At 37.5% G+C, this 21,321-nt stretch overlaps 4 protein-coding genes across 4 annotated transcripts; all 4 read right to left on the minus strand.

Annotated features, from left to right (window-relative positions):
- Positions 1 to 2,688: 2,688 nt before the first annotated feature.
- Positions 2,689 to 3,427, minus strand: LOC116129286 (subtilisin-like protease SBT2.5). The gene is made up of 3 exons (XM_031415028.1): positions 3,289 to 3,427; positions 3,055 to 3,202; positions 2,689 to 2,945 (listed from the first exon to the last, which is right to left on the minus strand). Exons 1-3 carry the CDS (start codon positions 3,363 to 3,365, stop codon positions 2,883 to 2,885), a joined length of 288 nt encoding a protein of 95 aa, XP_031270888.1. The 5' UTR covers positions 3,366 to 3,427; the 3' UTR covers positions 2,689 to 2,882.
- A 3,094-nt stretch (positions 3,428 to 6,521) lies between these two features.
- On the minus strand, positions 6,522 to 7,906 carry LOC116129343 (probable inactive receptor kinase At3g08680). The gene is made up of 2 exons (XM_031415085.1): positions 7,258 to 7,906; positions 6,522 to 7,175 (listed from the first exon to the last, which is right to left on the minus strand). The coding sequence occupies exons 1-2, from the start codon at positions 7,802 to 7,804 to the stop codon at positions 6,607 to 6,609; spliced, it is 1,116 nt and encodes a 371-aa protein (XP_031270945.1). The 5' UTR covers positions 7,805 to 7,906; the 3' UTR covers positions 6,522 to 6,606.
- A 3,160-nt stretch (positions 7,907 to 11,066) lies between these two features.
- On the minus strand, positions 11,067 to 13,011 carry LOC116129319 (probable polygalacturonase; the record flags this gene model as incomplete). The annotated part of the gene is made up of 3 exons (XM_031415069.1): positions 11,067 to 11,779; positions 12,355 to 12,425; positions 12,896 to 13,011. Coding segments are annotated over 3 exons (828 nt in total), but the record flags the coding sequence as incomplete, so codon positions are not given.
- Positions 13,012 to 15,690: 2,679 nt separating this feature from the next.
- On the minus strand, positions 15,691 to 20,320 carry LOC116129282 (probable polygalacturonase). Its single transcript, XM_031415024.1, has 5 exons — positions 19,486 to 20,320; positions 17,999 to 18,119; positions 17,520 to 17,694; positions 16,979 to 17,049; positions 15,691 to 16,403 (listed from the first exon to the last, which is right to left on the minus strand). Exons 1-5 carry the CDS (start codon positions 19,807 to 19,809, stop codon positions 15,763 to 15,765), a joined length of 1,332 nt encoding a protein of 443 aa, XP_031270884.1. The 5' UTR covers positions 19,810 to 20,320; the 3' UTR covers positions 15,691 to 15,762.
- Positions 20,321 to 21,321: the final 1,001 nt, after the last annotated feature.

A 21,321-nucleotide genomic window follows, 5' to 3' on the forward strand; every position in this document is an offset into this window, starting at 1 on the left:
CTCATATATTAATACAATACCAGTGGACGTAGGATTCGCTTATTTAAGCATCCAAACCACTTTAAACATTGTTCTTCACCCTTTAATCAAATACCCCCCATATACACGTGTGTCTTCTGAGTCAGCTCAGCATTTTCCACGTGCGATTAATTGATGTCAAAATCAAACATCAACAAAATGCTTTGCAGCAACTGACATGGTGTAATCCATCTTCATTGCAAATTGAGCTTTCTGTTTCAAGTCTTTGAAGATTATCTTTCCACTAGCAGTTGACTTTGATGAAAATGAAATCAAACTGCAAAAGAAACGAAGTCGGATCTGATTAATGTTCAAGGGAATTATCTTATCGTTGACATCTTCAAGTAATTATGGATAAGATTGAGATGCTTGAATTAAAGTCTGAACACTGAAATTGTGCTTATTCTTTAAAGAAAAGGTTTAAGTTGCCTTGTCAAGTTCCTTAAGGGTCGACCACCCCTTTTTGCATACCAGTAGCCACGAGATGGTCCCAAGTTATTGACATAGTGAAAACTGATTGGTTTGGATGGCATAATTTATTTATCATATAAAAGCTTTTTTTGTGTCAAGTGCCTAGATATGGGGACCCCATCAAATGGGGGCACATTTTTTTGTCACAGTTTTTTAATACCCTTCTGTTTGAGGCCTATAAAATGGCTTCTTAGCCAATAAATCTCTTCAAGAATTAAAAGACAGACAGACCAATTAGAAAAGAAGTGAATCTTTCAAGGCATTGATTGTTCACTCTCCCTCAAGGGCTTCCCTTCTTGACCTTGGCCATGAAAAAGAAGAAGTCCTTATTTCTGGCACATGGGGTTAAGGCTAGAAGACCTTGGGGGAGATCGAACAAGTGGTGTCTTGCTAGCAAAGAGAGAGTTCGAGTGTGTGGAACCAGGCGATCCCCAAGGCAGTTTCATTGCTCACTCTCCCTCAAGGGCTTCTGGCAATAGCTTAAAATTAGGCTAGCCCGAGGTCTTTGGGGAGAGTGGACAAAAGTTGTCTTGATAAATTCATGTAAGTAGCAAATTATTAGCAGCAATGCAACGCCATTAATGGCACACATTTCTCACTCTCCCTCAAGGGCTTCCGTATTGGCCTGTTCTAATCAAAGGCCTAGACCGAGGTTCTTGGGGAGAGTGGATAATGCTATGCCATGTCCTCAAGTCACGTAACACCCCCAAATTCAGCAGGTTATAAGTTAGAATTTTCTACATGGGTATTTTGTAAAACTTAATTTTATGCATTAAATAATTTACATGTGCAGGGTGGGTTAGTGCAGGCCTTTGCATTCATAGGAGCTTCTTTTTTGCCCTTTCAATTGGTCTCATTTGGTGGCCCATCACCAATCGAAAAACCGAAACTTTAGCAACAGTTAATTTGGAAAATGGGCAGTTGGATTCCACTTACAAGTGACTCTCGCTATATAGCTACAGCTACAGGCCAGTGGCAGGTGAGGTGTAAACGACTACCACCAACAGGGGTGGTCCCAAATTGATAAGTTATTCGATCAAGTAATGTTTGGCTTTGGCTCCTGATAATAACAAATGATATTATGAATCTGAAGTTGGAAATATGAAAATAACATAAGAAACTACAGAAGTTTTAGAGCTTATTTGGGGGGCGTGGGGACAGTGAGACTGAATGCTAGCAAGACATGTTGCATGTGATGTTCAGAGTATAGAGATGACCATGACCCACATGTCAGCTTCTCTCTCAAACTTTTGTTGAAAAATGCATTATCCTTAACCAAATAAAGTAGTATACGAACTGTGAATGAAATCACTTGTTGTCATATACCATACAACACAAAACTGAAAGCAGGAATCTCTCTTCTTTTGATCACCACATTGTTTGTTTTATCTCAGTGGGGGTCATTTCATTTCTAGCTATTCATCTATCAGCTTCGGCCTTGGCATGATGTTGGACCACTATGCTAAAAACAGAAACAGAGAAGCCCAATAGATTTACTGGTTCCAGAAGAGTCAGGTTGATGGGTATAATTTTTAATCTTTAAACAGTAAATCATATAGGCGATTCTGTATATTTATAATCTGTGTGCTAATTTACCTTGTTTTAGTATGATCTCCCCTCCTGTTTTTAATTTATCCCTTCCTTAGTTTATTAATATTTTTATGGTTCTTTCACCAATCATCTGGTTTAAATTGTGACTTAGGCTGTTAGGCATGCCATGTTCAAGCTTGTACGCTGTTAACCAATGGAAACCAGCCACACTTGCTCTTTAAAGAAGCGATAAGTCATATCATTGAGTAGATCAATCTACCGAAACTTGGCTTCAAACTTACAGCCGATATTCAAAACCTTTGCATGAGTAAAAGGAAAAAAATATGCAAGAATCGGGTTGAGAAAAAGAATGGTAATCAAATAATCAATCACTGTCCACTGATCACGTACCAGAGATGAAAGTATGAAACTGCAGGTTTAGACGTTGATGACTGCCAACAGAGGATAAACAGTGGTTTTTGTGATGCCCATGCTCACATTCAGTTCAGGCAGGGTGTTTTTCAGTGTTTCTGATTAATAGATGAAGATCAAAAGCTTCAGCGTGATCATTAATAAACTCCATAGAATATAAAGAACGAAACACATATATAAACAGACAGAGAAGGTTAATACCCCATTGACAATATAGAGGATCTAAAGGTTGCATCATAATGGCATAGATATATAATATAATTATTTATCCCAATACAAATCTCCCAAGAGTTCATCTCCTCAGAGAGAGTTTACTCATGGACAATTAATACCCCAACTAAATACATGTACAAATGTGCTACACGAGCCTGAGCCTCATTGACTTTCTTTCTACGATCACACTGAGGCTGACCCACTTCTGTGGCAGCACATTAAGCAACTTCCTGGTTCTTCTCCACGACTCTCACCCCATTGGCAGATCTAAGCAAATTAGCCTAACATACGATTAAACAACCAAACAACAAAAGAGAAGAAAAGTAAGCATAAATTATATATTTTCATATAAGAAAACTAGCAAATGCATTTCTAAGTTAATATCATCACCTGATCTTCAGTGATCTCTACGGCAAACCCATCAACAATGACCAAAGACAATGTCTTTCGGTAGCTTCCTGCTTCGAGCGTGCGGGCCAAGAGCTCATCATGCTTCTTACTCAGATACAAATCCAGCTGATTGGCTCCTCGCTTTGTTCTATAAAGACAATAAGACAGAGATAGAGATATATCAGTGAATAATATTAATGTCATATAAAAATAATAATGAAACGGAGAACTGACTGGTCAGCTCGAAGGCGCTGATACTCAGGATCATAGTTCATGAAAACAAAGTATAACTCAGTATTTGCGCTTCCCATTGCACTCTTCTTCTCTCTCTCTAGTTATTCTTTTCTTCTTCGAGCTAATATGAGTGTTCAATGTAGAAAGCTAAGAGTGACTTTCAGCTCCATGTGCTTGCTATTTATACATGAACATCAATTATTAATGTAGCCAAAAGTTAACAGAGACCCACCTTTTTTTTTTCGGATATGTAAGTGAAGATGCTTTCAAAAATTAAATTTGTTCCTACATCTAATTTCTTTCAAATTTTTGCAGTCAAAAATACCCCTGTACTTGATAAAATAACTAAGGAAGCATCGTATTCACACTTGAAGTTTCTCACCTAGGGTTCCTCACTGTAAATTAAAAAAATCTGTTGACACGCCAGTGGATCAAAAGGTCAACTCAAAGCAATTCAATATAATGAACAATGGGGGCGAATCAGTGTGAAATATTGGTGCAAAAAACTCCAAGGGTTCGATCAAATAGGTTTGATCATTTTCTTAAGTTTTTGAGTTCAAATATTAGGGTTAGTTATCACAATAATATTTTAATTCTTTAAGCTTTTAGAATATTCAATTAATCCTAAAAATTAGTTAAAATACGTATAAACTGACTGGATACTCAGATACCCAAAAATATATATATATATAAATATATGTGCAAAAAATATTGTCCTATGAAGGGTCATTAATGATGAATGTGAACCTTTAAGTTGACCCGAAAGGGAGCTTACGTTAATTCAACAAATTATACAGAATATGTTATCTTAACACTGGTTCCAATAAAGAGAACAATTAAACCCACTAATAAGTCTTTCTGTAATCATTCTTTTAAATAAGAACTAAGTTGTTTCAAGTCAAAGATGCAATTCACAACTCCGTATACTATAAACAATCTAGTCAAATAATAATATAATTAAGAGCCCAATAAACCCTAGATGATTTCTGAAGCAATCTACTATGAGAACTGACAGGGCTAGCTAGCCTAAGGTATTGAATTCAAAAAATTTCTTTGGTCAAAAAGGTCATTTAATAGAACTTCAAGTACTCTTTACCATCCCTGTATGAACTGAGCAGCGAGCAATGCTGATATATATGGAGACAATGAACTGAATGTAGTCAATGTACCATACTGCTGCAACAATGAAGAGAATTTACCCTCTACAATAATTTTTACAGAGAAGAGGATTTATATCATATCGATAGGATAGCCGATGATCTCTGGTTAGTGAATTGATAACTTCTCTTTTGTATTGCTTTCATTTTTTTTCTCTCTAGTTTTCCAGGCTATATTTTCGGGCGCATAACACAAACTTTGGTGTGCAGCTCACTTTCGTGGCATCAGTGATCAGCTGTCTGAGTGACCATTCGAATATTTGTATCAGGAAAAGCTAGCAATTAAATCATGGTTCACACAACCAAAAGGAGACCGTCGTTTTTCATATATATATATCTATGTTGGACGGTTTGACCAGTCAACAGACTCCAGTCCAACATGACATGCGCTCTTCAGTAGAATACAACAATTACAGTATATCATTCCATTATTTATATACTGAAATACTTGCTTTAATTATGACACAGTACCATTGACTGTTCAACATGTAGATTTGAGATTTTAGGGCGGTTGTATGGTTCCCATGTCTGATTGACTGTTGAATCATTATTCATTAAGAACTGTCGTTAAAGTTTCAGTTGTGTGACTGCGAGCAGAAACCATGCATATATAGCCATTCATTTTTAATATAAAATGGCAGTTTCATATTTATTGCTTCCACTGTATGAGGATGGGCCTCCATTGTGCACTGTTAACTACAAGAGAGTGCCTCTCAGAAACATCCCTGCAAAATCTTGAATCTTCTCTCTGAAGAAATTATGGATTTTCAATCAACGAGATGATAAGATTACTGTTTCAATAATGTTAGGATATTGAACAGCACATGAAACAGGGAAAAGCTAGAAATCTAAATGAACTACTGATGTTGATACCCCAGGCCCCCCACAAACAGATGAAAAATGGTACATTCAGGGGATGCAAAGCCTGTGAACTTGGACCGAAAGGTACAGTAAATTAGTATTGTGTGGGGGAAACACCATCCAGAAACCTCCACGTGTGAAACAAAGAAGAGGAAGGAGGGGACCCCTCATAGATATACCTATAAAATTAAAGAGAGAGGCATAGATCTGCAAGATAATTGACAGATCTGGAGTCCGTGTCTGGAATTTCATCAAAAAAAAAAATTGTAAATAATTACTCGTGTGTTTTGCTGTCAGTCACTTGGTGGTCCTCTTTCTCTCTCTGTATCATTTTGGACAAAGCCTTTAATCCAAAAATGGTCTTGAATTATCAAAACTTAATATGGTGGACGATCCTTTGCTTTTAACGTAGGGCAATGTAATTTAATTGATAATTAATGCATCTTCTATTTTATAATATAATTTTTCCACCTTGTTTAACAAAACTTATGTACATTAATAAATTAATGTAGAGTAAACGACTTTTTCCCACCCAAGATTTGCTACTTTTTCACCCAAAAAGTTTTAAACTACTACTTTATATTTTGTTACTATTTAAAGCCGATTCCGATAATAAAAATTCTTTCTGTCACCACCATTTGAACATTTGGTCTCCTCTCTACAAAATCTCTCTTACTCCGACACTAGATTTCTTACCAATTATCGGTCACCGTAAAGTTAGGGTTTCTTGTTCTTAGCTAGTTTTTGACTGATTTAGGTTATGAATATTCAATCGATCACCACTATTCGATCCATCAACCTTCAGTCTTCTTATCCTGGCTCCTAATAACTTGTCAAACAACGTCTGAGAAAGTGAAATGTATTTTTGGTTTTAATAGAATATAAACTTTAGGTGGGAAAGCGTCATTAAGGAGAAGAAGTCGTTCACTCACAAGTAGACAAATGCATACTTAGATGCATGCTTTCTTATGTCTCTTTTTTATGTCACAAATCATCGTTAAACACTAAGGATCGATGTAGTTGTCTTGTGGTGACAACTTTCTTGAGTCATTCACGGTAACTATCAGTGAAATTGCTTAAGAAAATAAATACATCTTAAATTAATTTGATTTTCATATGTTAATACCAAGTTAATTCTAGCTTTGCAATCACGATCACAAGTAGCAAAAGGATGAATATACTTATTACTTCAATTAATTTAATAACATGCACAATGAAATTCCCTCAGTAATTGCATCTATATATGCTTTTTTACAGTGAAAATTAAAGACCCTCGACATAATAAAATTTATTCAAGCAATTAAGTTTCCTTAATTATAACATCTCCAATAAAGAGTAGAACTTGTTCTATTGAAGGCCTTCCCCCGGGTGGCTGGCTTATACATCCCAATGCAATATCCAAAATCTGCGAAGCTCGCATCCTCTCTCTGGGGTCAAGATCAAATTCAAAAAAATCGACTTTGCCTTCTTTAATATCTTCTTTCATTTCTACTATGAGCCTCTTGAAAGTTGGGAACCTGGACCCTGCTAGTATGTCCATTATAACTACACCAAAGTTAAATATGTCACCTTTTTGAGACAATTCTTCACAGTAGATGTTGTAAGCCGGCACTTGAGGAGGCTTTACTTGCCGTTTGCCAGGAACTTCAACGCGTTCCGCCAGTTGGGTGAAGCCGTAATCTGATAAACAGGCGGAGAGGTCGATATTTATCATGATATTGGAGGATTTTATGTTCCCATGAACGTTCATTTTCGTCTTCCTTCCATTTGGATTCTGTTTGTGTATGAACTCTATTCCTCGTGCAACGTCGAGAATAATCTTCAGACGTTGATTCCAATTCAAGGCTGTATGGCCGTACTTCCTTCCACCTGAATCAGTAGACATGTTTTTATTAACCTAAAGTTAATTAAAATTAAGAGATTTCTAAGTAGTTATATATAGAAAACTCACCAGCAAGAAGGTCAGCGAGGCTTCCCATGGGATAGTAATCATAGAGAATAAACTTGATCCTCTTGGTATACAAATAAGCTGCGATAGGCACAAGATACTCACACTTTTTGCTAACCTGAGCCAATTTCTCAACTCTTTTACCGAACTCGGTTCTGTGAACAATCGTCTTCCTAAACCTCTTCAGAGCAAACATTTGACTCTTCAACAAAACAACCTTTTCAGTCATCCCCAAAGGGCTCTCTCCCATCACCCCAACCGATGATCTCACCACCTCCTTCATCGTCATTTGTTTCCCAAGATAATTCCCACAACAAACCAACGATAAATCATCGATGAGCCCAATTAAGCAGTCCTCGTATTCATAAATGGATCCCGATCCTGAGTTGCTTTGATCTCCGTATTTGAAGCTCCTTCTACGTTCTGTAATGGACAACATATTCGAGAGAGGGTTGTGAAGTGAAGTGCATAAAGTTTTGGAACCGTGGGTTGCTTTTTTGTGGCCTTTTGATGGACCTTTTTGGTTGTTTTTTTCCTTCATGGATAACATCGAAAACAGGGTATTGGTACTTTGTTTTGTGTTCTTCTGGATTCAGAAGATCCCGAGAAGAAGTCCATTGAAATTCTCCACCGAATTTTTTGATAAACCAATATGATTGGTTGTCCTGGCTTATTAAATTTCTTTGTTTTGTTACCAAGATTCTTAAATTCTGTGTCTGTCATTCTACCATAGCCGACTCTACGTCAAATTCTTCTTTGCAAATTGGAATATCATGAGCGTTTGATATTTAGCGTTTTATGCAAGCAGTAATGTTTCTTAAACGACGGACGAAATACAAAGAAATCGGCCCAAAGAATCTGACGAGCCCAAGTCTGAGGCAAGCCCAATTAACCTTTTCTTTTTAATTTTATTAGATAAAGAAGAGGCCCAGCCAGCTTTGACCATCAAGAGATCGAATTACAAATAGGAGTTAGGGGTGAGCGACGTCGGGTACCTTGTATTTTTTGGGGTGAGTAACGTCGGGTATCCTATATTTTTCAAGGGAACCGAAACTAAAACTGTATAGTGTAAATTCCCAAAAAAAGAAAATGAATTACCCTCTATTAGTTTAAAAAATAACAAAAATATCTTAAAAGTTTACAAATTAACCCCTAACAAATTAAGAAAACTCACATTTAGTAGTTTTCAACTTTTGATTACTCATTTATTTGTGTTCAATGTGACTCATAAATCCTTTAATCTCTAAGCAACACTTGAATTAAATCAATTCATCACAATTAACATAAAATTTATCAATTAAAACCGAAACACAAACATGTTCCAAGCAAGTTCCAAGCCGAGTATCCGCTTTAGGTTCTTTTCACTAGTTCTGATTTCAAAACCTGTAGGAATCGGGATCGAAACTGCACAGTGTTGGTTCAACTAAGATCATAATAGAAAGATAAGGTAATTAAACTAGTATTCTTGATTAATTGAATTTCCAACAGGATTGTATCTTCACCACCGCACCACTCCTATTAGAGATGAGCATGAGTAATGGGTAGAACTCGAACCTAAACTAACTCAAAAAGAGCAAGAAGTCTAATTATATATATACACTATTATAACAACTCACTAAATTGAGGACATGAGACAAAAACAATTCCACCAGAAGATAACATTATGTAATTGTAAGATTAATTATCTTTGGGTGATTAAATAATTCAATATAGGCTCGTAAGTATATTATTCAAAAAATCTTGAATCAATTCTTCGATTGCTAATAAAAATAGTGATTGAATTTATCTTATGATAATTTTAGGGTTTTAAATAATTAATTAAGGTACGAGTAGATTGGCTCGAAAACCTGTTTATAAAAAATAAAAAAATTGTGAGATTGATTCCTGGGTTGACTTAAGCTGGCACAGCTCCTCGTTGAAACAGGTGTGCGTTGGAAGAATACTGTTGGATTGAAAATTGAAATGAAAAAGACGTGGAAACAAAATTGATTTGGATATACATACAAAATATCCCGCCTCGAATCACGAGCAAAGCACGTGCAAGCTAGTGCCTAGTAGGCTTACAATTAACTAATTAAGTAATTAACCTTTCAATTCACTTCTTATTTTCTAATGGTTTAATGGAATGAGATCATTTACGCGGCTGTTACAAATAAGTTGATCACCACCCGTCCACTCCCATCCCACGTTCTTTGGTCAATTTCCTTAACGCGTTCTTTTTCATACGAGGTCCGAGGACACGTCCCCACTGACGTCACTTCCCAATTATCTCTCACACAATTACTTTTCACCCCATTCCCCTATGTCAAATTTGAAATATTTCGCTCTAATGAAGACGATTCTGATGGCAAAGAAGTAAATATAATGAATAACGAACCTATTGAAAAAAATCTCGGGCAGCACCCAGCCAGTAACTATCGTCGAGAAATGTCAACCTATTATCGTGTACGCTAAGCCTACAAGTTACAAGGGTTACATTACCTCCTCAAGGTTTAGAAAGTAACAAAAAAACCCCCAGAATATCGCTCACAGGAGTCACACCTATCAAATATATGGGTTCACTGGTTACTTTCCTCCAAGTTGCAACTGCTAAAATTCAAATGTGAACCCAAACACACATCAAGACACAGAGCCGAACGAACCGCAAGTCCTCTACTCCTGACACGTGTTTGGAAAGTCGTGCTTCCCGCTGCCCGTTTTTCAATCCTTTCGTAGTCAACATTCCACAAACAAGCTGCCCAATCTTTATCATCTTACCTTCGTATATAAATTATTCAAATTGCCATCACATTTTCATTAACTCTACAAAATGGGCAAGCATCTCCTCCTCACCGTCACAGTGTTCTTCTTTATTCTTGCACTCTCACATGCTCGTACTCCGTTAGATCTGCCAGAAAATGAAGGCGTCGTTAGCGATCTCGCAACTGATTTGACAGAATCGAACCCCAAAACAACCGCTACCGCCACAAGGACGATTATTCTTCCAAGCGAGAAGCCCAAGACCGAGTCTGAAACCGAAACTGCAGCGGATATCGAATCCGAAAAGACTCAACCGGGAAAAGCTGAATATGAGACCAACGAGTTTCAGCCGTTGACTGTGAATAACTTCCGTCCATTAAACCGTCAGTTCCCTCAACGTCCATCGCTCGCACTCCGTCACCGTCGCCCCTGCCGTCAGCACCGTTTCGGCAAGCCATGGGGACCATCACGGTTCCCTCATCGCGAGATACCGTATGGTAACGACATGTTGATGTCATCATCATCAGTTGAGGAGAAGGAGGTTCATGAGATCCCCGCGAGGTGGGTGAAGTTTCACCACAGAGATACGAGTGGGCCCAGGTTCCCATTCTGGCGTGATGATGGCGTAGCGAGGGGTGAGGACTTCAAGAGGCTACATCACTTCCACCGCCACCACCACCATCACCACCACATGGAAGGAGAGGCGAGGGAGGGGAGAGAAGGACATGAACACGAGCGTGGATTCTTGGTGAAGATCCGCAAGTTCTTGAATCATTTTTAGAAAATGAAATACTATAGTGATGCTGATGCTGATGCACCACCTTGTTTAGGATTGTGTGCGAGCGTTTCTACTATTAGTTGTTGAGTTACTGGTTTGCTTGTATGTATGTTTGTGTCGTATATAAATAATTTTACGTCTGTCGAAGATGTAGAAGGATATACGTGCATTAGCATGTTTCTTTTATCGATCTTTTGTAGTTTATACTTGTTGGATTGTTCTTTCTCTTTCGCTTTATGAATTATGATTTGATTTCTGGAGATTATGTGTTGCGAAAGTGATATTATTCATTGAATTGATGCATAAACTCATCAAACTTTATTAATAATTTGAATTGAGTTGAAAAATTACATGAATAAATAACAAATCAGACGTAAGTAGAACATGAGCCAGTCTGTTGGGAGCTGGTCAGTTCAGAACAAGGCCATGGTTTTACCTGATAAGCAACTCCACTTATATCAGAGCACTTGAAAGGAGGAGATGTTGGTCCTTTGACACCATGAAGGTTAATGTCGGAGAGGCAAATTCCGGTGAAGGGAGAGTTCTTCAAGCCTTTTATTGAACCCGAATCTAGGACCTTCACACCCCAAACATTCTTAATTGTGATGCCCTTTACGACTGGGAGAGCATTGGGGTTGAAGTTCTCGTCCGGGTGATCGCCAACATCTCCTGCTATTTTTATTCCCTTCCTGGCACCTTCCATATACACACCAGACACCGTGATATTTCTTATAAATCCTCCCCTACCAATGTTTGTCTTCACATGTATACCAACTCCCACATTGTAAAGGTTAATGTCTTCAGCCAAGACATTCTCTACTCCGCCAGAGGTTTCACTTCCAACTGCAATTCCAGCAAATGGTGACGATCCTGTAATTCGCCTGATGACGATGCCAGAACTAGGACGACCATAATTTATCCCATATTCATCCCATCCACTCTTCACAGCCACAAGATCATCTCCAGTAGAGATGTAAGAGTCTTCTATGCATACATTAGAGCTTGAATCTGGCAAATCATTCATGAAATTTTGATTTCAGTAGAAATTAAAAATGACCATGCTCAATATTTATCATGCTTTCTAAAAACCCCTGTATTGAATGTGGTATTATCCATAGAAGTGAAAGACGCTTAGGTCCTAGGGGTGAACTACAAGAACTGCATGAACAGAAATAACAAATGACCCTAAACCCTAAACTGTTTATCCTATTGTTAGCTATTGCACAAAGTTGCTACAAAGGTTTTGTTCCATCTATTGGGTATATACTTCTTACCATTATATGGAAGTATAGGAATAAAATAAACGAACAACAAATCTTGCATTTAACAAGATGAGAATAGACAACACTGCATATAAAATCACAATAAGTATCTCCAGGCTCTATTCCTTTTGTTGTGCAGCATGTACTTACAATGCCAGAGCTCTAGCAGCTTGCAAGTACTCTGTCTGTTGTTCTTGTCACATTAGGATAATGTTTGGCAATTCTAGAATTTCTGCTCATGTGTGTGTATGTGTGGTTAAATTTAGAAATCAAACCAGAGACAAACAGATATCAATAACAACTTTGCACAAAAGCAAATACCTGGATCAATTCCATCAGTATTGGGAGAGTCTAATGGAGCCAAGATAGTAACATATCGGATAACGACATTGCTGCAAGAAAGAAGAAAGCATCAAACCAAGTTTCAACTCTACCTTGTAATAATTATTTCAGCTGAATCAAAAGGAACTGGGTAGAACTCAAAGATGGTTGAGAAAAGTTCTATAGTCTCTCACCATTCAGGATAATGAAATCAGCTCATAATTCGAGTTTTATTGGTAACAGTAAATCAGGCACTATGAAATCCACAGATAACAAGAATGTGCAAGGGCAACCACATACTTTAAGACTATTTTCTAGCTTGGATTCTGAGCTTCTAATGTAGCTCCTTGATTACAAATTCAAATCTCTCATTGATTCAAGACCACAATCTTTCATTTCATTTACGTGAATGGCCACCGGAAAACAGTTAAATATCAGTGCCTTTCTACAAGTAACACCAACACATCTGGACAACCTCATATCACATATATAGTAATGAGTTCAGTGTATTTAGATAATAAAACTAATATTTGGTGATTACCTGCAATAAACAGGATGGATGTTCCAAAAAGGAGAATTCTGAAAGATCACATTGGAAATGATTATGCTTCTAGAATTCTTAAATTCTATGAGATTGGGTCTTGTAAAGGGAAGATAAAAGTTTACAAATTAACCCCTAACAAATTAAGAAAACTCACATTTAGTAGTTTTCAACTTTTGATTACTCATTTATTTGTGTTCAATGTGACTCATAAATCCTTTAATCTCTAAGCAACACTTGAATTAAATCAATTCATCACAATTAACATAAAATTTATCAATTAAAACCGAAACACAAACATGTTCCAAGCAAGTTCCAAGCCGAGTATCCGCTTTAGGTTCTTTTCACTAGTTCTGATTTCAAAACCTGTAGGAATCGGGATCGAAACTGCACAGTGTTGGTTCAACTAAGATCATAATAGAAAGATAAGGTAATTAAACTAGTATTCTTGATTAATTGAATTTCCAACAGGATTGTATCTTCACCACCGCACCACTCCTATTAGAGATGAGCATGAGTAATGGGTAGAACTCGAACCTAAACTAACTCAAAAAGAGCAAGAAGTCTAATTATATATATACACTATTATAACAACTCACTAAATTGAGGACATGAGACAAAAACAATTCCACCAGAAGATAACATTATGTAATTGTAAGATTAATTATCTTTGGGTGATTAAATAATTCAATATAGGCTCGTAAGTATATTATTCAAAAAATCTTGAATCAATTCTTCGATTGCTAATAAAAATAGTGATTGAATTTATCTTATGATAATTTTAGGGTTTTAAATAATTAATTAAGGTACGAGTAGATTGGCTCGAAAACCTGTTTATAAAAAATAAAAAAATTGTGAGATTGATTCCTGGGTTGACTTAAGCTGGCACAGCTCCTCGTTGAAACAGGTGTGCGTTGGAAGAATACTGTTGGATTGAAAATTGAAATGAAAAAGACGTGGAAACAAAATTGATTTGGATATACATACAAAATATCCCGCCTCGAATCACGAGCAAAGCACGTGCAAGCTAGTGCCTAGTAGGCTTACAATTAACTAATTAAGTAATTAACCTTTCAATTCACTTCTTATTTTCTAATGGTTTAATGGAATGAGATCATTTACGCGGCTGTTACAAATAAGTTGATCACCACCCGTCCACTCCCATCCCACGTTCTTTGGTCAATTTCCTTAACGCGTTCTTTTTCATACGAGGTCCGAGGACACGTCCCCACTGACGTCACTTCCCAATTATCTCTCACACAATTACTTTTCACCCCATTCCCCTATGTCAAATTTGAAATATTTCGCTCTAATGAAGACGATTCTGATGGCAAAGAAGTAAATATAATGAATAACGAACCTATTGAAAAAAATCTCGGGCAGCACCCAGCCAGTAACTATCGTCGAGAAATGTCAACCTATTATCGTGTACGCTAAGCCTACAAGTTACAAGGGTTACATTACCTCCTCAAGGTTTAGAAAGTAACAAAAAAACCCCCAGAATATCGCTCACAGGAGTCACACCTATCAAATATATGGGTTCACTGGTTACTTTCCTCCAAGTTGCAACTGCTAAAATTCAAATGTGAACCCAAACACACATCAAGACACAGAGCCGAACGAACCGCAAGTCCTCTACTCCTGACACGTGTTTGGAAAGTCGTGCTTCCCGCTGCCCGTTTTTCAATCCTTTCGTAGTCAACATTCCACAAACAAGCTGCCCAATCTTTATCATCTTACCTTCGTATATAAATTATTCAAATTGCCATCACATTTTCATTAACTCTACAAAATGGGCAAGCATCTCCTCCTCACCGTCACAGTGTTCTTCTTTATTCTTGCACTCTCACATGCTCGTACTCCGTTAGATCTGCCAGAAAATGAAGGCGTCGTTAGCGATCTCGCAACTGATTTGACAGAATCGAACCCCAAAACAACCGCTACCGCCACAAGGACGATTATTCTTCCAAGCGAGAAGCCCAAGACCGAGTCTGAAACCGAAACTGCAGCGGATATCGAATCCGAAAAGACTCAACCGGGAAAAGCTGAATATGAGACCAACGAGTTTCAGCCGTTGACTGTGAATAACTTCCGTCCATTAAACCGTCAGTTCCCTCAACGTCCATCGCTCGCACTCCGTCACCGTCGCCCCTGCCGTCAGCACCGTTTCGGCAAGCCATGGGGACCATCACGGTTCCCTCATCGCGAGATACCGTATGGTAACGACATGTTGATGTCATCATCATCAGTTGAGGAGAAGGAGGTTCATGAGATCCCCGCGAGGTGGGTGAAGTTTCACCACAGAGATACGAGTGGGCCCAGGTTCCCATTCTGGCGTGATGATGGCGTAGCGAGGGGTGAGGACTTCAAGAGGCTACATCACTTCCACCGCCACCACCACCATCACCACCACATGGAAGGAGAGGCGAGGGAGGGGAGAGAAGGACATGAACACGAGCGTGGATTCTTGGTGAAGATCCGCAAGTTCTTGAATCATTTTTAGAAAATGAAATACTATAGTGATGCTGATGCTGATGCACCACCTTGTTTAGGATTGTGTGCGAGCGTTTCTACTATTAGTTGTTGAGTTACTGGTTTGCTTGTATGTATGTTTGTGTCGTATATAAATAATTTTACGTCTGTCGAAGATGTAGAAGGATATACGTGCATTAGCATGTTTCTTTTATCGATCTTTTGTAGTTTATACTTGTTGGATTGTTCTTTCTCTTTCGCTTTATGAATTATGATTTGATTTCTGGAGATTATGTGTTGCGAAAGTGATATTATTCATTGAATTGATGCATAAACTCATCAAACTTTATTAATAATTTGAATTGAGTTGAAAAATTACATGAATAAATAACAAATCAGACGTAAGTAGAACATGAGCCAGTCTGTTGGGAGCTGGTCAGTTCAGAACAAGGCCATGGTTTTACCTGATAAGCAACTCCACTTATATCAGAGCACTTGAAAGGAGGAGATGTTGGTCCTTTGACACCATGAAGGTTAATGTCGGAGAGGCAAATTCCGGTGAAGGGAGAGTTCTTCAAGCCTTTTATTGAACCCGAATCTAGGACCTTCACACCCCAAACATTCTTAATTGTGATGCCCTTTACGACTGGGAGAGCATTGGGGTTGAAGTTCTCGTCCGGGTGATCGCCAACATCTCCTGCTATTTTTATTCCCTTCCTGGCACCTTCCATATACACACCAGACACCGTGATATTTCTTATAAATCCTCCCCTACCAATGTTTGTCTTCACATGTATACCAACTCCCACATTGTAAAGGTTAATGTCTTCAGCCAAGACATTCTCTACTCCGCCAGAGGTTTCACTTCCAACTGCAATTCCAGCAAATGGTGACGATCCTGTAATTCGCCTGATGACGATGCCAGAACTAGGACGACCATAATTTATCCCATATTCATCCCATCCACTCTTCACAGCCACAAGATCATCTCCAGTAGAGATGTAAGAGTCTTCTATGCATACATTAGAGCTTGAATCTGGCAAATCATTCATGAAATTTTGATTTCAGTAGAAATTAAAAATGACCATGCTCAATATTTATCATGCTTTCTAAAAACCCCTGTATTGAATGTGGTATTATCCATAGAAGTGAAAGACGCTTAGGTCCTAGGGGTGAACTACAAGAACTGCATGAACAGAAATAACAAATGACCCTAAACCCTAAACTGTTTATCCTATTGTTAGCTATTGCACAAAGTTGCTACAAAGGTTTTGTTCCATCTATTGGGTATATACTTCTTACCATTATATGGAAGTATAGGAATAAAATAAACGAACAACAAATCTTGCATTTAACAAGATGAGAATAGACAACACTGCATATAAAATCACAATAAGTATCTCCAGGCTCTATTCCTTTTGTTGTGCAGCATGTACTTACAATGCCAGAGCTCTAGCAGCTTGCAAGTACTCTGTCTGTTGTTCTTGTCACATTAGGATAATGTTTGGCAATTCTAGAATTTCTGCTCATGTGTGTGTATGTGTGGTTAAATTTAGAAATCAAACCAGAGACAAACAGATATCAATAACAACTTTGCACAAAAGCAAATACCTGGATCAATTCCATCAGTATTGGGAGAGTCTAATGGAGCCAAGATAGTAACATATCGGATAACGACATTGCTGCAAGAAAGAAGAAAGCATCAAACCAAGTTTCAACTCTACCTTGTAATAATTATTTCAGCTGAATCAAAAGGAACTGGGTAGAACTCAAAGATGGTTGAGAAAAGTTCTATAGTCTCTCACCATTCAGGATAATGAAATCAGCTCATAATTCGAGTTTTATTGGTAACAGTAAATCAGGCACTATGAAATCCACAGATAACAAGAATGTGCAAGGGCAACCACATACTTTAAGACTATTTTCTAGCTTGGATTCTGAGCTTCTAATGTAGCTCCTTGATTACAAATTCAAATCTCTCATTGATTCAAGACCACAATCTTTCATTTCATTTACGTGAATGGCCACCGGAAAACAGTTAAATATCAGTGCCTTTCTACAAGTAACACCAACACATCTGGACAACCTCATATCACATATATAGTAATGAGTTCAGTGTATTTAGATAATAAAACTAATATTTGGTGATTACCTGCAATAAACAGGATGGATGTTCCAAAAAGGAGAATTCTGAAAGATCACATTGGAAATGATTATGCTTCTAGAATTCTTAAATTCTATGAGATTGGGTCTTGTAAAGGGAAGAGTTCTTTGCCTCCACATGTTCCACCAGATGGCTCCTTGACCATCAATTGTCCCATTTTCACCTGTGGGGAAAATTTCTCAAACTTTAAAGAGAGATTAACAATGAAAGGACAGACATCATATGTTAAGCAATTAATTAAATGCTGAACAGTAGCTATACATGATATTTTGATAACAGTTTATCTGCAAGTACAGCTTTTCTACTATTACTTTTCCTTTTAGTTTTCCTTCTCCAACATTCAGCATCTCTGGTCTAATTGTCTGAATACCATATTAGATAAGATTTTTAAGGTGTACAGAGGAAAGGTGTCTACTAATGTACATTACAAGCCATCACAATAGAATCATGATCTTGTTGGAACCCACCTGTGATCACAACATCACGAAGTCCTTCTCCATGAATAAAACTCATATATCTTCCTCCTGGGCGCTCCCTCCCTCTTCCATAAGATGGCAAGGGAGCAATTAAGGGCCAATTCTGAGTATCCTGAAAATCAAGAAAGGATGAAAGTTAAACATAAACCCCACCTTACCATGGAAGCCAATGTGACAAAACTGAGATCATTTTGAAAGAATTTTATCCATAAGCACAAACATTACAAGATTAATAGGTAAAAGTGTGTAAATAACGTATATGCTGTATTAAATTTGACAAAAGCCTCATCCCATCTTACTACAGCTAGCATCCAACATAAATAAGACATTTTTCCCTCCCCTACCAACACTTACACAAGTCATTGTTTGCTTACAATAATTCAACGGGTTAGCAATCCGAGGCCAAAGAAGTTAAAAGCAATGTTATTTAACCAATAAAATTAAAGCCAATGATTTAGTTTAGCATAATTAAGTTCGTCCCTCATTTTGAGTAACAAATAGAATAAAAGAAATTCCTAAGTTTTACAGACAGATCTTGATCCCAACTTAGTAGCCGACATGATCCAGTGATAGTGAGAAAAAGAAAGATCCTATAAAGTAAGCTTCAAGGGCTTAAATTTTAAGGTTATGTAACCATTTGACAATAAACAATTTTCACAAGTTACTTTTCTCTCCATTGTATTTATCTTTTAACCATATAGAATTTATTACTTAATAGAGGCATGGTTTAATTATTTAAAAAAATAATAATCAGAATTGTCATTATCAAAGCCATGAGTTGTATCCACAAACTTTGCATGGTAGCGGACCAAGAAATATTATACTCTTAACCTTATATCACGATAGACACAGAACATCATCCGCCAGCTATTTGGCAGCCCAACTAGCAGAATTGTTAATTCTTTAAATGCGTTGCACATGCCACCATGCTACATAGACCCGACAGTTTTGCTATGGACCCACCAAAATTCATTCAGATCTCTTCATCCACGACTTTTTACTTAATCACTCTGGTTCAGCCAATACAATGATCCAACTAATAGACATGTCAAGTGTCAACTACATCACAGTACTCAAGACCACACAAAAAAATGTAAATATATTTATATTAACCCAATTCCAAATCCAACCAATTGATATCAACAAAGGCAAGATTCACCCATAAAATATTTATGCAAGCATGTGTAATCTTTGCCAATAACCAACCAGCAAACGTTTCGCATTTCGTTGCATGTAACAAATACAATTTTGGAAGACAAATAAGCCATTTATAAGCATAACTTCTAGAATGTTGTAATCAAACAGTCCATTTTTAAACGATTCAGATTGCATATAACAAGTACAATAATTGCAGAATACTGTTCAATATCAACGAATTATTAAAAATTCACCGACATGTCCTAGTATTTATTGCTCACATTAACTCTTTTTTGTGGTATCAAATTTAACTCCAAACCAGATCATAGTAAATGAGTTACCTGCGTGGCCTTGATAACCGCACCTCTAGCCAAATAAAGAGTCATGTGACTAGTGAGATTGAAACTTTCGGTTAAGTATACCCCAGGAGGCACATAAAGAAGCGTGCCACCTCTTCTCCCCAAATGCTGAATACGATATATCGCCTCACGAAAAGCTTTCGTGTTCAACGTCTTCCCGTCACCGACACCCCCGAAATCGGTGATCGATATCTTATCGTTTCGGTACCTCAACGGTACTATCCCGGAGCACGTTATCACGCTCGCGTGAGAGAAGCAACTAAAATACGATAAAATAACAGAAAAAGAGAGCAAAAACCGAAGCATTTTCGTAATTTTGGAGGTTCAGAAGGACAATTCAGACTTCAGAAGATAAATAAAAATTGTTTATACGAACTTCAGTTGAGCGAAAATCTTATTACTTATATTTATAAATACAGTGACAAAAAGACTGGTACAAAAAGTGCTTTAACTGAGGAAGAGCATACAAAGAGAAAGGTACAAAAAATAGATCTGGAAATAAAAATAGTTACATAAAAAGAAAGCGGCAAAATTATAGCCAAGAGAGAGAGATCTCCATTTGTTTATTGATGGAAGGAAAGAATGAGCTAAATTGTCAACGAAAAAGAGACCTGTTTGAAGCTGAAGAAACTCGTCGGACACCTAAAAAAGGTGAGTCGGAGCTTGGAGATAGAGAGCAAAGAAGGGATTGGATTTGTCTGTAAGCGATTGTCTTCAGGGACAGAGAGTGAGTAATGGAGTTGAAAGATTATTAAAGAGCGTGGGACTGGGAGTCAGGGAGAGCTTGTGTGAACGAGTGGAGGTGACGCGTCACAAGGCGTGGGCCTCTTTAAAGAGTTATTTATCTAATATATGTTTATTCCTTTTCAATTTTATAGGTATTCTTTAGCTTTAGATGCCCGTTGGGAATGAAGAATTCAGCCTCAGAAGATCCCGAGAAGAAGTCCATGAAATTCTCCACCGAATTTTTTAATAAACCAATACGTTGGCTGTCCTGGCTTATTAAATTTCTTTGTTTTGTTACCAAGATTCTCAATTCTGTGTCTGTCATCTACCATAGCCGACTCTACGTCAAATTCTTCTTTACAAATTGGAATATCATGAGCGTTTGATTGTTAGCGTTTATGCCAGCGGTAATGTTTTTAAACGAGGACGAAATACAAAAATCAGCCCAAGGTATCTGACGAGCCCAAGTCTGAGGCAAGCCCAATTAACCTTTTCTTTTTATTTTATTGATAAAGAAGAGGCCCATCAACCTTGACCATCAAGAGATTGAATTACAAATAGGAGTTAGGGGTGAACCGTTTGGGATACCTTATATTTTTGGGAAATCAGAACCAGAATTGTAGGTGCATTCTCAAAAAAGGAATCGAATTACCCCCTATTAGTTTAAAAATGACAAAATATCTTAAAAATTTATAAATCACCCCTAACAATTAAGAAACCCCATATTTAGTGTTTCAACTTTTGATTACTCATTCATTTGTTATCCAATGTGACTCATAAATCCTCTAATCTTCAGGTAACACTTGAATTTAATCAATTCATCACAATTAATATAAATTTCTCAAATAAAACCAAAACACAAACATGTTCCAAGCCGAGTATTCGCTTCAAGTTCTTTTCACAGTTTTGGTTCTGAAACCTGTGGGAACCGGACAAGAATAGCATAGTGTTGGTTCCAATAAAATGGAACCGGAACCACTAGCAAGCACAATGTCGATTTCAGGTAGGTTTCGATCCACCCGTAAGTTCTGATTCTACCATTACTCATGCTCACCCCTAATAGGGTTGTGCGTGGTGAATTACAATCTTGTG

This window comes from Pistacia vera, unplaced genomic scaffold (genome assembly GCF_008641045.1).
Source record: "Pistacia vera cultivar Batoury unplaced genomic scaffold, PisVer_v2 Contig210, whole genome shotgun sequence".
NCBI lineage: Eukaryota > Viridiplantae > Streptophyta > Magnoliopsida > Sapindales > Anacardiaceae > Pistacia > Pistacia vera.

Excerpts from the sequence above, each read along its gene's own strand:
- LOC116129343 (XM_031415085.1), bottom strand. The coding sequence starts at position 7,804 with ATGTTATCCATGAAGGAAAAAAACAACCAAAAAGGTCCATCAAAAGGC. Across the intron at positions 7,176-7,257 it reads CCTCGCTGACCTTCTTGCTG|GTGGAAGGAAGTACGGCCAT; the intron begins GTGAGTTTTCTA and ends CTACTGATTCAG.
- LOC116129282 (XM_031415024.1), bottom strand. The coding sequence starts at position 19,809 with ATGCTTCGGTTTTTGCTCTCTTTTTCTGTTATTTTATCGTATTTTAGT. Across the intron at positions 17,695-17,998 it reads TCGTGATGTTGTGATCACAG|GTGAAAATGGGACAATTGAT; the intron begins GTGGGTTCCAAC and ends TTTTCCCCACAG. Across the intron at positions 17,050-17,519 it reads ATCCATCCTGTTTATTGCAG|CAATGTCGTTATCCGATATG; the intron begins GTAATCACCAAA and ends TCTTTCTTGCAG.
- LOC116129286 (XM_031415028.1), bottom strand. The coding sequence starts at position 3,365 with ATGGGAAGCGCAAATACTGAGTTATACTTTGTTTTCATGAACTATGAT. Across the intron at positions 3,203-3,288 it reads CAGCGCCTTCGAGCTGACCA|AACAAAGCGAGGAGCCAATC; the intron begins GTCAGTTCTCCG and ends TTGTCTTTATAG. Across the intron at positions 2,946-3,054 it reads TAGAGATCACTGAAGATCAG|GCTAATTTGCTTAGATCTGC; the intron begins GTGATGATATTA and ends ATCGTATGTTAG.